The sequence below is a fragment of the Pelobates fuscus genome, chromosome 7, assembly GCF_036172605.1.
Source record: "Pelobates fuscus isolate aPelFus1 chromosome 7, aPelFus1.pri, whole genome shotgun sequence".
In the NCBI taxonomy this organism is placed as follows: domain Eukaryota; kingdom Metazoa; phylum Chordata; class Amphibia; order Anura; family Pelobatidae; genus Pelobates; species Pelobates fuscus.
Window position 1 is genome coordinate 694,977 of NC_086323.1, and position 14,836 is coordinate 709,812.

General features: G+C 41.8%; 1 protein-coding gene across 4 annotated transcripts in view; it reads left to right on the plus strand.

The window, feature by feature from the left end:
- Positions 1–14,836, plus strand: part of COL24A1 (collagen type XXIV alpha 1 chain) — an 808,926-nt gene that overhangs the window by 632,610 nt on the left and 161,480 nt on the right. For all 4 annotated transcript variants that reach the window (XM_063427613.1, XM_063427615.1, XM_063427616.1 and 1 more), the window contains 3 exons: positions 2,228–2,281; positions 2,602–2,709; positions 2,972–3,079. In XM_063427613.1, the coding sequence (XP_063283683.1) occupies positions 2,228–2,281; positions 2,602–2,709; positions 2,972–3,079 (270 nt within the window). The remainder of the gene's footprint in view (positions 1–2,227; positions 2,282–2,601; positions 2,710–2,971; positions 3,080–14,836) is intronic.

Below are 14,836 nucleotides of genomic sequence, written 5' to 3' on the forward strand. Positions count from 1 at the left end.
ACCAGGAAACTACTCACTATGAATGGAGGATTTAACCCAAATTCCAGCACCCAGAGACTATACACCTGCCGGAAGGAAGGAGGTCGAGGTCTGATGAGTGTCAAGGCCACAGTCCTGGATGAAACACAGAGCATCCACAAGTACATCACGAGATGGCTCCTAAAGATGAACTGCTAAGGGAATGCCTGAGACTTCCACAGATCTAGGATGCAGAAAAAGAGGAGGTTACTTGGCAAGACAAACCTCTCCATGGGTGTACCACCGGCGCATAGTGGATGTGGCTCACATGACAAAATCCTACCAGTGGTTGGAAAAGACAGGACTGAAAGACAGCACTGAGGCACTAATCCTCGCAGCACAGGAGCAGTCACTCAGCACCAGATCAATAGAAGCTGGAGTCTACCACACCAGGCAAGACCCAAGGTGCAGACTGTGCAAAGAGGCCTCTGAGTCAGTCCAGCACCTAGTAGCCGGAAGCAAGATGTTAGCAGGAACAGCATACACAGAGAGACACAACCAAGTTGCTGGGATTGTGTACCGAAACATCTGCACAGAATATGGATTGGACCTGCCTGGGTGATACCAGATGGGAGATAGAAACCACCAAGGGTAGTTGAGATTGACAGGGCTAAATTACATGTGTGTGTGTGTAAGCCGTCACAGTACGTATATAGAGTACATGCATGTTTTTAAGCCTTTGCAGCACATAAGCATATTCATGTCTGAAAACGTTTCCAGTAGATGTACATATGAAAGCCTGCACAGTACATGCGTGTATAAAAGGCTTGATAGTACGAATGTATGAAAGTCTGTGCAGTATCTTTATGAACTAATGAATACAGAAAGCTTCAAATGTTTTTAATCTACGTTCTGATAGCCAGCGTTGTATCTACGTTCTGATAGCCAGCGTTGTATCTGCGTTCTGATAGCCAGCGTTGTATCTGCGTTCTGATAGCCAGCGTTGTATCTGCGTTCTGATAGCCAGCGTTGTATCTACGTTCTGATAGCCAGCGTTGTATCTACGTTCTGATAGCCAGCGTTGTATCTACGTTCTGATAGCCAGCGTTGTATCTACGTTCTGATAGCCAGCGTTGTATCTACGTTCTGATAGCCAGCGTTGTATCTACGTTCTGATAGCCAGCGCTGTATCTACGTTCTGATAGCCAGCGTTGTATCTACGTTCTGATAGCCAGCGTTGTATCTACGTTCTGATAGCCAGCGTTGTATCTACGTTCTGATAGCCAGCGTTGTATCTACGTTCTGATAGCCAGCGTTGTATCTACGTTCTGATAGCCAGCGTTGTATCTACGTTCTGATAGCCAGCGTTGTATCTACGTTCTGATAGCCAGCGTTGTATCTACGTTCTGATAGCCAGCGTTGTATCTACGTTCTGATAGCCAGCGTTGTATCTACGTTCTGATAGCCAGCGTTGTATCTACGTTCTGATAGCCAGCGTTGTATCTGCGTTCTGATAGCCAGCGTTGTATCTGCGTTCTGATAGCCAGCGTTGTATCTGCGTTCTGATAGCCAGCGTTGTATCTACGTTCTGATAGCCAGCGTTGTATCTACGTTCTGATAGCCAGCGTTGTATCTGCGTTCTGATAGCCAGCGTTGTATCTGCGTTCTGATAGCCAGCGTTGTATCTACGTTCTGATAGCCAGCGCTGTATCTACGTTCTGATAGCCAGCGTTGTATCTACGTTCTGATAGCCAGCGTTGTATCTACGTTCTGATAGCCAGCGTTGTATCTACGTTCTGATAGCCAGCGTTGTATCTACGTTCTGATAGCCAGCGCTGTATCTACGTTCTGATAGCCAGCGTTGTATCTACGTTCTGATAGCCAGCGTTGTATCTATGTTCTGATAGCCAGCGTTGTATCTACGTTCTGATAGCCAGCGTTGTGTTACAAGCAATATGTTGTGCTGTCTGTCACATTCTGACAAGATGCTGGAAATCAACGTCATTTGGATTTATGAACTGTGGATAAATGTCTGTATCACAGCTCTTAATCTTAATATGTTTCCCAGGCCAATTGAGATTACCCAATAAACGGAGCATGAGAGCCAGGGAGTGTATATGTTATCAGAACATTCTAATGTGTTCATACCATCTGCGTCTCCGGCCCTTCAAACCGGCTTGGAATCCAAACTATGCTAATAATGTTTCATCCTAATAGGAAACACGCAACCACTAAACTTCCTGCCACTTACAGATATTTTCTATTTCAGGGTCCCAAGGGAAAGAAGGGAATCAGGGGTGCTACAGGGAAACCCGGAATTCCTGTAAGTGGTTTAAGTCTAAAATGTTTAATATTTAACTCTGTCGACTAATTCAGTGGTTTTAGAAAGCGCTGGAGCCAGTTTCTGCCACAATTAAGTGGTATCTCTCAGCTCTGAGAAATTAACAGTAACGTGGATGGCAATGTTCATTTATAATTGCTGTTTACATTTTTCATAGATTTGACATTATTTAATTGATAATAGGTTTTCAATCTGCAAGCAGTTTGTAGATATAGATTATCTGAATGAAACCTGTTTTTATTTAGATTGCTTTGATCTTACATACGACTTATTAATAAAATTTATGTCACTATATATTTTAGGGGCCTCCGGGTTTCGTTGGAATGAGAGGTGCAAATGGGCATCCAGGGTCAGACTCTGTGACCGGACTCCCCGGAAAACCTGGACTTCCTGGCCGTCCTGGCTTCCCTGTAGGTAGATGGTGGCACAGCACATTGTAGATCATCATTGTATATCAACAATCTTGTTATATAATAATCACTCATTTGGCCTTTATTTAATATGTTTTATCAACAAAAGCTCTCATAGACTTTAATGGTGACTTCGGTGGACAAATCATTTGGGAAGTTCTTCTACGTTCGAATCTTTTGAAAATCTTATCGAAAATATGAAGTCGAGGCCTAAATCTGCCTTTGTAAATTCTAACTGTTATATGTGTATTTTTTCTCCTAGGGTGAGAAGGGCGAGCCTGGCCTCGCTGGATTGGCTGGTTTACCAGGACCTCGAGGAGAGAAAGGCTTGCCTGGAATATCTGGTGATACTGGGGCACCAGGTTTGAAGGTATTGTCTATATAAATAAAATATCCATACATAATTTAGGCATGTTTAATGCACCTTGTGATAATATACTTAAAGGGACACCCCAGGCACCAAAACAACTTCATCTAAATGCTCCTTGAGACACCTCATGGTGTAAAACCTCATGGTGTAAAACCATTTTCAAACTGTTTAACCCCTAAGTTGCCACCAGCAGTGATTTCCACTCCCCCTCTGGCGGCATACGGTTTCAGAATTTTAAGAATTAGGAAGTGTGGAGTGCTGCTGGACACAGATGCCGTCTGTAGCGGAGCGCTAGTCTTAACAAGGACTTTTCCTCCACTGGATCCATGAAGACTGGAACTTGGGAACGAGGCGCTAAAATGCGAATAGCTCTACTCCTCCCCAGTAACTGGACAACACACAGTTCTGGGAGTACAATTGATTTATTCCACATAAACTCAGCCTTTTATGCACAGACCATACAAAAAGTACACACGCCCCTCCCAGGCGTCCCATTGTCAGAGAGATAATTGAGTCAATACTGAGTAACTCAATTATCTCTCAGTTACAGGAAACTACATAAAACATACAAAAAATACCCCCAAAACATAGTCATATTTTACAGAAACCCCACAAGTCTTATATCCTCGAATAGCCCAGACCTGAGTGCCCAAGTTGTCCAAATAGCGCTCAGATCCGGTCGGTAGAACGGAATCGCCATTTGGGTAAAGATCTGACTGACCGGCTACCAGGCAATGGTCCGAAACAGTTCCAGAGAAATGAGGATGATGGCCGGTCAACTTTCGGGGGTTCCTGTGTGAATACCGACGAATGCTCCCCCTGGCTTTGAGGGAGCAAATGCTCCCCCCAGTCAGTAGTTAATTTCTCCTGAACGTAATTTGTCTAGTAGGTCGGGAAGTGGGATGGGCAGCGGTACAAACTCCGCCCGGGTTCATGGACTTGCGTGGCCAAAAATAGTTCCAGGTGTTTGACAACCATGTACTGCTGTCTGTGTTTGGGAGACAAAATGCGTTTGCTTATTCGAATGGCGGCCACCCAGCGAAAGCATTTGAGTTAATCACTTAATTTGTGGTTAACAGTCAGGGGAGGTTGATGTTCGGGAGCTATAAATGGGTGACCACACACCATACCTTAAGTGAATGTATGATTTTTTTAAAAAAAAAACGTGTGTGTTAGTGTGTGTGTGTGTTAGAGTGTGTGTGTGTGTGTGTTAGTTTTTGTGTCAGAGTGTGTGTTCATTTGTGTGTGTCAGAGTGTGTTAGTTTGTGTGTGTCAGTGAGTGTGTTACTGTGTGTGTCAGTGAGTGTGTTACTGTGTGTGTGTTACTGAGTGTGTTAGTTTCTGTGCGTCTGTTAGTGAGTCTGTTTGGTGTCTGTTAGTGAGTGTGTGTTTTGTAAGTGAGTGTGTATGTGTCTGTCTGTCAGTGAGTGTGTATGTGTGTCTGTCAGTAAATGTGTGTGTCTGTTAGCTAGTGTGTATGCATCTGTTCGTGAGAGTGTGTGTGTGTCTTCAGCACTTACCTTTCTCCAGCGCCGGACTCCCTTGGCGCTGGGGATCCCTCCGCCCGATCCGCCTCTCAGTTCCGAATGCGCATGCGCGGCATTCAAACCGCCCATAGGAAAGCATTACTCAATGCTTTCCTATGGACGCTCAGTGTCTTCTCACTGTGATTTTCACAGTGAGAATCGCGGAAGCTCCTCTAGCGCTGTCAATGAGACAGCCACTAGAGGCTGGATTTACCCTCAGTGAAATATAGCAGAGACTATGCCTTGCCAATTCATTTAGTCCATAACAAGATCCTGAAAACACGGTGCTGCAGAGGCTGTTGGGGAGGCTGTGATTAACGTGTCTCTGAAGGCCTGGAATTCATAGCGAGACAATTTGTCAGCTGCAGTATTATAGATCCCTAGTACATGACAACACACCAAATAAAACTGATTACAGGCAGCCCTTGTTTATGATGTGGCAGTTAGCTAGGTTGTCGGAAAAACAGCGTACCGAGCTACCTGCCCAAGCCTGACCCCATACCACCGCTGCTGCAACTATAGGGTATACCTCGAATAAGGCTGAGGTTCAGTTCAATGTGCTGAACCTCCTCTGGCCAACCATCCCAGAGCCACTAATTTCCAAATATGGCAGCAAAACCTGTTGATGCTGCAGCATCCGTCCAAATGACAGGAGAATGGACAGACAATTGTGGTAAAAACATACTTCTGCCATTCCATTGCAACAAGAATTTGCGCCACATTAATAAATCAGCAGTAGCCAGTGAATCCAGGCAAATACGGCTAAAGCCATTTGGCAATAGTGGAAGAAGGCAAAGGAGTCTAGAAATAAAGGCTCTACCTTGCGGAATGATACGTATTGCAAAATTTAGTGAGCCCAACAAAGATTGTAATTCCTTTTTATTGCATGTCCTATTATGCAAAAAGTTGCTTATGGTTCGTAGGATTCCATCAGTTTTGCCTGAGGGGAGGCTCACTTCCATGCTTACTGAATCGAGCAGGATACCCAAACAATTTACCAACATGTTAGGGCCTTCTGTTTTCTTGGTAGAAACTGGCACCCCTAAGGAGACACAGACTAGGATGGACAGATCAGGCAAGGACAAACTCGGTTGTCCTATTGTTTACCTTAAGAAGTCACAGGTAAAAAATGAGATGGCCGTAGTTAGATCACTGGGAGGAGAGGAATTATTTTCCACGAACAGAAAGTCATCTAGATAATGTATTACCGCATGGCATCTGCAATTGTTCAACAGTAGCCAACATAAGGTTTCGGCAAAGGTGTTAAATATTTTTTGGCTGCTTTTTGACCCGAACGTTAGCCTTGTAAAAAAAAATAATAGAAACCTTTCCATTTCAAACCATGCAGATGCCATAGTGACAGGCGTATGGGTAGTAATTTAAATGCATTGATGATGTCTGTCTTACTCAGCCAAGCCCCTACACCAGCTGTAATAATGGTGTGTATGGCGTTGTCTATGGTGGCATACTGAAGGGAAAATTCCTTGGATGGAATTAGACAATTAAGGCTAGGTATGGCCAAGGAGTGAGGTGCGTATAGGTCTAGAATGAGTCTGTGTTTCCCTGAGGATTTCCCGGTTACTAGTCCTATAGGGTTGGTTCTCCAATTGGAAAATGGGGGCGCCTGAAAAGGTCCCAACAAGAACCCATCTTCCAATTCTCTTTGTAAAAGAGCATCAACCATTTACACGTCAGAAAACGCTGACTGCAAATTGTTGCATTCGTAAATGCCAACAGTGATATGTACCAGACCTGTATGAAATCCCTCTGTGAAGCCATCAATCAAGAAATCCACTAGATGTTTGGATGGGTAAGAAGCGAATGCGTGAGCCAAAGAACCAATGTTTACGGATGTCAAATACGGTTTAGCATTACTTATTAGGACACATGGACTTGGCATGAGCCCTAAAACAATGCACAAAAAGAAAGCTGATCAGCCAGACCTGCCAAAAATCTGACCGGTTCCCATGCACCATTGCTAGGAAACGGCTGGAATACACAGCGATATTGCCGATCGGCTGATGGTGTAATAAGAGATTGCCAGTGCAATCAGCCTCAGCCAGCACTAAGTGCTGCTGCTGGGAAAGGCTCACTGCCACCAATGACTCATACATGTATATAGTGAAAGATAAAATGAACCGGAACAGGTCTAAAAGTGTAGAGAAATATGCATACTATAGAAGAGCATGTGTCACGGTAATATACCCCAACACGCAAGAATAGTCCAGATAGTCAAGAGGCAAGAAAACAAGATACGTCTTACCGGGCCTTAGAATGGCCGGACTTGACGAGGATAGGAAAAGACAGAGTCCAGAACAAGCCAAGGTCAAGGGGACAGAGAGACAGCATAAACTAGAACTAGCCAAGGACTGGTACACAGGAGAGGAAACCGGCGAACAAGACAAAGCAGGGATAAAGAGAAAACGGAGTCAGGAACAAAGCCAAGGTCAAGCACCAAAAACCACAACTGAACGATACAAGCACTAAAGTTAACTGAACCAGAAACCACGATACGGCAGGGAGCTAAGGGAAAGATGAGTATAAATACCTATTAGATTGATTTGATTAGCCCTTGTCATATCCACACCCCCAAAACGTGAGAGTATGGGGAAAGTGGAATGACATGGGCCAATGGGAGACCTTTATTTTTTGCTCCCACTGTCCCTTTAAATAAGCGCCCGCTATGCGCGGCTCGCTCCCAGTACCAGGCGCGTCACGTGGCCGCTTCTCGCGGTCCGTGCACGCCTCCCTTTCAGATGCAGGACGGCGTGCGGCGGAGAAGGAGGACCTCGCCTGGCCCCTGGAGAGGGTAAGTACCGCTACAGTACCCGCCCCCCCCCGAAGACATGCCCACCGGGCGGGGAGGAAGGAGCGCAAAAGGCGAGGAGCATGAACAGCGTCAGCAGAGATCCAACTGCGTTCCTCCGGCCCATATCCCTTCCAATGCACCAGGTACTGGAGGCGACCCTGGAGAAAACGAGAGTCAAGCACGGCAGCCACTTCAAATTCCTCATGACCCTCCACAGAAACAGGAGGAGGAGGAGGAACATATTGGGTATAACGGTTACACAGGAGCGGCTTCAACAAGGAGGTGTGAAAGACGTTAGGAATACGCAGGTTACTGGGAAGATCCATGGCATAAGAGACAGGATTAACTTTATGCAAGACACGAAAAGGACCGAAAAAACGGGGAGCCAGCTTCATAGAAGGCACACGAAGGCGGATTTTACGAGTAGAAAGCCAAACCTTATCCCCCACAACATAGGAAGGAGCAGCTCTACGATGTTTGTCAGCCTGAACCTTCTGACGAGCAGCAGAATCCACCAAAGAACGCTGAACCTGCTCCCAGGTAGTACGCAAACCGGCCAAATGCTCATCCAAAATTGGCATGCACCACAAGGTGAATGCAGATGGAAGAACCACAGGATGCCGGCCATAAACAACGTAGAAAGGGCTAATACCGGAAGATTCATGAGTAGCGTTATTACGCGCAAACTCAGCCCAAGGAAGCAGGTCAGCCTAATTGTTCTGATGGTGGGATACGAAACAGCGAAGGTACTGCTCTAGCGATTGGTTGTAGACATCTGCTTGGAAAAGAAACCACACGGGTGTAAAGGCCTCTCTGAAGATTCTCTTTGAGACAATATAGCACCCACCCCAATATCAGAAGCATCAACTTCAAGAATAAAAGGCAAAGAAGGGACAGGATGCTGTAAAATAGGGGCAGAAGCGAATGTAGCTTTAAGGAATTCAAAGGCCTCAAGCGCTTCCGGTGTCCAGACATGAGTATTACCATCCTTTTTAGTCATTCGGGTTATAGGTGCTACAATGGCAGAAAACCCTTTAATAAAGCGCCTATAATAATTTGAAAAACCAAGAAAACGCTGAATGGCTTTCAAACCCTGAGGTAGAGGCCATTCCATGATGGCAGAAACTTTCTTGGGATCCATACGAAAACCCTTAGCAGAGATTATATAACCCAAGAATTGGACTTCTGATTGATCAAATGAACATTTTTCGAGTTTACAATATAGACCATTAACAAGAAGAGTCTTCAAAACTAATTTAACATGCATGTGATGAGTATGTAAATCAGGTGAATATATTAATATGTCGTCCAAGTACACGATTTACGAATGTGTGTATGTACTCACGTAGGACATCATTAATAAATTCTTGAAATACTGCTGGGGCGTTACAAAGACCAAAGGGCATCACAGTATGACCACTCCTGGTATTGAATGCGGTCTTCCATTCATGATCCTTTTTGATACGTATGAGATTGTAAGCACCCCTATGGTCCAGTTTAGTAAACACAGTGGCTTGTTTAAGCCTGTCAAATAATTCCGTGATTAAGGGTATAGGGTACGCATTTTTTATGGTGATTTTATTGAGGCCCCTATAGTCGATACAAGGTATTAAATCGCCATCCTTCTTGGATACAAAGAAGAAACCAGCCCCTGCTGGAGAAGAGGATCTTCTTATAAATCCCTTTTGTAATGATTCTTTAATATATTCCTCCATAACAAGATTTTCTTGAGGAGACAAAGGATACACTCTCCCTTTGGGAGGTATAGCACCAGGTAGCAGATTAATAGCACAGTTGTAGGGTCTGTGAGGTGGCAACTTTTCAGCCTCCCTTTTATCGAAAACAGACTTAAGAGATATGTACTGAAGAGGTATAACAGTAGACACAGGAGGAATATTAGTAGAATTCAAAGGGGTGATTTTAACAATACAAGACTCTTGGCAAGCATCACTCCAAGATACTATTTGTCCTGACTCCCAGTCAATAGTGGGATTGTGAGAACGCAACCAAGGATACCCTAACACGAGGTGAGAGGAAGGAGAAGTAATGATCTGAAACCGAATGGTTTAAGAGTGTAACAACCCTGTAGACATATGCAATGGTGCAGTTTCATGTGTGATTACTGGGGAGCATAATGGTCTACCATCTATGGCCTCAACGGCCAAGGGTGTCTTCTTCTCTCTAGTGGGTATGTTATTTTCCCTATCAAAGCTGGAATCTATAAAGTTTTCGGCCGCACCGGAATCAACCAGAGGTAGTATATTGCCTGCTATGCAGTTTTTTTCAAGATGCAGGGAAACAGGGAGAAGCAATTTATTAAGAGGCAAATGTGAGGACTCTGATGTCACACGCAAGGCCTGTCCCCTATACGGTCTTAGGTGCGATAGTTTTCCGGACGCATGGGACATTCTTGTCTCATATGGCCCCTCCTACCACAATAAAGGCAAAGTCCCTCCTTTCTCCTATATAGTTTTTCAGCATCAGTATGTTTAGCAACCCCTAACTGCATGAGTTCTTCCTCTGATCCTTTAGATCTCTCAGGAGTTTCAGCTCTAGGTGTATTAAAAGAAACAAAGCGTCTATTCCTAGACTTGGTATATAGCCTGTCACGAATAGCTTGGAGGAGAGACGAGACAGGGGGGATATGATAGAAACATTTAAATACATAAAGGGAATCAACACAGTAAAGGAGGAGACTATATTTAAAAGAAGAAAAACTACCACAACAAGAGGACATAGTCTTAAATTAGAGGGACAAAGGTTTAAAAATAATATCAGGAAGTATTACTTTACTGAGAGGGTAGTGGATGCATGGAATAGCCTTCCAGCTGAAGTGGTAGAGGTTAACACAGTAAAGGAGTTTAACCCCTTAAGGACACATGACATGTGTGACATGTCATGATTCCCTTTTATTCCAGAAGTTTGGTCCTTAAGGGGTTAAGCATGCGTGGGATAGGCATAAGGCTATCCTAACTATAAGATAAGGCCAGGGACTAATGAAAGTATTTAGAAAATTGGGCAGACTAGATGGGCCGAATGGTTCTTATCTGCAGTCACATTCTATATTTCTATGTTTCTATGAATCCTGTTATCTATATCGATGAGATAGTCGATAAGGTCCTCTAAGGGTACAGGAAGATCCCTAGCTTCTACCTCATCCAATATAGTTTCAGATAGACCTTGAACGCAGTAGTAAGCCCATTGTTAGTCCAATCTACCTGTGAAGCAAGGGTACGGAACTGAATAGCGACAGACTTAGATCCTTGCTTAATTCTCATTAACGCCCTGGCGGCATTCTTTGACCTTTTAGTTGTGTCAAAAGTTCTACGAAAAGCCGTAAGGAAGCTATTGAAATCATGTACCATAGGTCCATTAGCCTCCCAAATAGGATTTGCCCACTCAAGTGCTTTATCAGTAAGCTGCTGCATAAGAAAACCCACCTTAGATCTATCAGTGGGAAATGAACGTGGATACATCTCAAAGCGGAATTCCACTTGATTAAGGAATCCCCTGCAGGTCTTAGCATCCCCTCCATACCTAGGTGGAGGGGTTAGATGTGCTGAAGCATTAGGCATATTAGCTGTGTCTGGTACAGGGGTTACAGAAGGAGCTGGTACAGGTACCGGAGCTGTTCTGGATAAAAGTGTCTGGATGGCTTGAGCCATCTGATCCATATGGTGATCCTGTTCTGCAAATCTAGCCTCATGGGTGGCCATCTGTTGTCCTAAACCTGCGGGGTCCATGGCCCTATCGTAATGTCACGGTAATATACCCCAACACGCAAGAATAGTCCAGATAGTCAAGAGGTAAGAAAACAAGATATGTCTTACCGGGCCTTAGAATGGCCGGACTTGACGAGGACAGGATTCTGGCCGCGTGCATTCCACTGCGGCTCTGGGTGCGTTTCAAATGTGCTTGCTCTCAGGAACCAATGTGTACCGATGTGAAGATGCCGCCTTCCGCGTTTCGTGATCACAGATCACTTCATCAGAGGTTGGCATCTTAGAATATTCAATCTGTTTTATACTCGTTTGGTCTGTTCATGTTAATTTTAAATTAACCCTTACTATACTTATACATAACAATCCAATATAAAAGTCATGTTTAACAGAATTAATATTATGCAACTCGTAATTAATTCTTAATTAAAAATGTATTCAGACATAATATATAAAAATAATATATAAAAATGTACAACATAAAAACATTACCTTATGAATATTAATAAACACATGAATAATCAAACCATGTGTACATCGTTCTATTAAATATAAAATTAATACAACATAAAAATCACATGCTTTATAATTCTATTTTGCAGGTGCATTTATAGAAGAGATACCTGAGGCGATTATTACTTAGAGAGGATAGAAGGAATTACACAGATAAACAGACATACTGAAGTTTATCTATGTTACAAAATGAAAGATACTTTTTAACCAAGGGAAAAATAACATAATAACCGTTCTGTTAAAACTAAATTTGAAGACCATATATTAGGGTTTCTCACGGATTAAGTATATACCCGGTTTTATGATGATAAAAATAATAATAAAATACGGAATATACAGTTATAAAAATACATATACCAAAACTAATGACTTGATAGAATGTATAAAAACAAAAATGTTTAAAATTGAGTGTAATTTAAAATTCATATCAACTCTAAGTTTAAAAAACCCATACCTGGGGAAATGGAGAGAAAAGATACACTGTTAGAAGTTCATATATAGTATTTCGCAATAATGAACATTTACGGGGAAAATGGCCAAATATAAAGGTTTCTAAACCAATAGATAAGTGGCGGACGAAGGAGTCAATAATGGTAGTGCATGTGGTCGCTATTTAGCTACATTTATCCCATAGGTTAAGCAGGTATCGTTAAACCTCATTATTATTAGTTAAAAGTAAGTAAACAATGATAATAAATACAATTAAACCGTGCTTTGATAATATAATATGATGAGAAGGGCTTCCCACACTTATTTTTGGCAGGAACAAAAAATATACTTGGAAAAATCAATTAAAAAGTAAAAATGGGGAAATCAAGTAAAAAGTTCATAAATAACATGTACGGGATTTGATCCTTGAATTAAGATTTACATAATATTGAAAAATATATATAAAAATATATATAAAAAAGGGATGTACATATTAAAAGGATAAAAAAAAAATCAAAGAAAGGCATTAAGCTCAAAATCGATGTTAAGACCAAAAGGCTCTTAAGTTGAAAAATCCATTTAGCTTCATTTTTGTCAAGGGCTTTTTTTAAATCTCCTCCCCTCCAATGTGGGTTAACCTTTTCGATGGCATAAAATTCTAGACCCGCTGGATTATTGGAATGATGACTGGAAAAATGTCTGGAGAGGTTTTGTGTAATTAGTCCCTTCTTAATATTGCGAATATGTTCTCCTAACCTAATCCTGAATTTTCTTTTTGTTCGGCCTATATAGTGTTTCTTACAAGGACATATTAAAAGATAAATAACTCCAATAAAATTACAGCTTAGGTCTGACTTTATTTTGAATTCTTCATCCCCTTTCATATTTTTAATTTCTTTGTTAAAGCTGATTGAGCTGGATTATTTTTACAACCGGACATTTATTGCATTTTCGAAAGCCGACAGTCTCCTGATTGTTACTTGGTAATCTAATTTCTTTAATCGTTGGAGCTAATATAGTTTTGAGATTTGGAGCTCGTGAATAGAAAATCTTTGGTTTGTCATCCAAAATCATACCTAATGTATTGTCTTCTTTCAGAACTTTCCAATGTATGTTAAGGATGTGTCTGATTTTTCCTGCTTGATTACTAAATTGTGTGATGAATGCTGGGGTCTCTGTATCTGGTTTCAATGTCTTTCCCCTACTTTCCAAAGTTTCTTCTCTTGATACTTTTAGACCTTTATCCATATGCCTGAATTGCCCATAGGGGATCTTATCAAGCCAGGGTTTCTTGTGATGGCTATCTGAAGGAATGAAACTGTTGCAGGCAACAGTTTTCCTGAAAGTTTTTGTATGGATTCTCTCTTCTTTAATATATATTTCCAGATCTAAAAATTCTACTGAGATTTGTAAATGGGTAAAGGTGAATCTTAAATTATAGGGATTGAAGTTGAGGTAGATAGGTAGGATAGATCCCCTTTCCAAATAAAAATGCAATCATCAATGTATCACCGCCATAGGACCAGGTTTGCACTATGTGGGGTATTGTTCCAAATAAATTCCTCTTTCCACTTTCCCATGAAAAAATTAGCTTGGTGCAAACCTGGTTCCCATGGCAGTGCCCTCTATTTGGAGATAAAATTTATGTTGTGCCCAAAATGAATTGTGACCCAAAATGAAAGAGATAGCTTGAACAAGAAAGCTGATCTGATCGTTCTTTAACTCAGAATATTTGGCAAAGGAGTGTTGTATAGCTTCACATCCTTGGAGGTGTTCAATTATCGTATATAACGATGTTACATCAGCCGTCACTAAGAAATATCCTTTTTCCCATTCGATGTTTGATAAAACTTTGATAATTTGGGTGGTATCTTTCAAATATGATGGAAGTTGAGTCACCATGGGTTGTAAAAACTGATCCACATATTGGGAAAGGTTAGATGTCAATGAGTTGATCCCTGAAATAATTGGCCTTCCAGGGGGATTAACAAGATTTTTGTGGATCTTGGGCAAATGATAAAAGACTGCTGTTTTTGGATGTCTGCACCAAATAAAATCATATTCTCTTTTATTTAAAATTCCTCTGTCTTTGCCTTCATATATTAATTCCAAAAATTCCTCCATAAATATTTTCTCAGGATTTTCTGTAAGAGATAGATATGTGTTCAAATCCCAGAGCAACTTAGTGGTTTCTTTTTCGTAGTCCACAGTATTCATTATGACTACTCCTCCCCCTTTATCAGCGGATCTTATTATTATGTCAGGATTATTCAAGAGTGCTTTTAAAACTTGCCTTTCTTTGGAGGTTAGATTATCTTTATCCTTTCTTCCCTTACTCAGCTTTCTCAAGTCGTTTTCAACTAGTCTTTCAAAAACCCTGATAGTGTCACTTTTGACTTGTTTAGGGTAAAAAAATCGATTGTGGGTAAAGATCTGTATGCGTATACATATATAAGTTTAATGTACTTACCGTATATACTCGAGTATAAGCCGACCCGAATATAAGCCGAGGCCCCTAATTTTATCCCAAAAAACTGGGAAAACTTATTGACTCGAGTATAAGACTAGGGTGGGAAATGCAGCAGCTACTGGTAAATTTCTAAATAAAATTAGATCCTAAAAAAAATATATTAATTGAATATTTATTTACAGTGTGTGTATAATGAATGCAGCGTGTGCGTATGAGTGCAGCGTGTGTGTATGAGTGCAGCGTGTGTGTATGAGTGCAGCGTGTGTGTATGAGTGCAGCGTGTGTGTATGA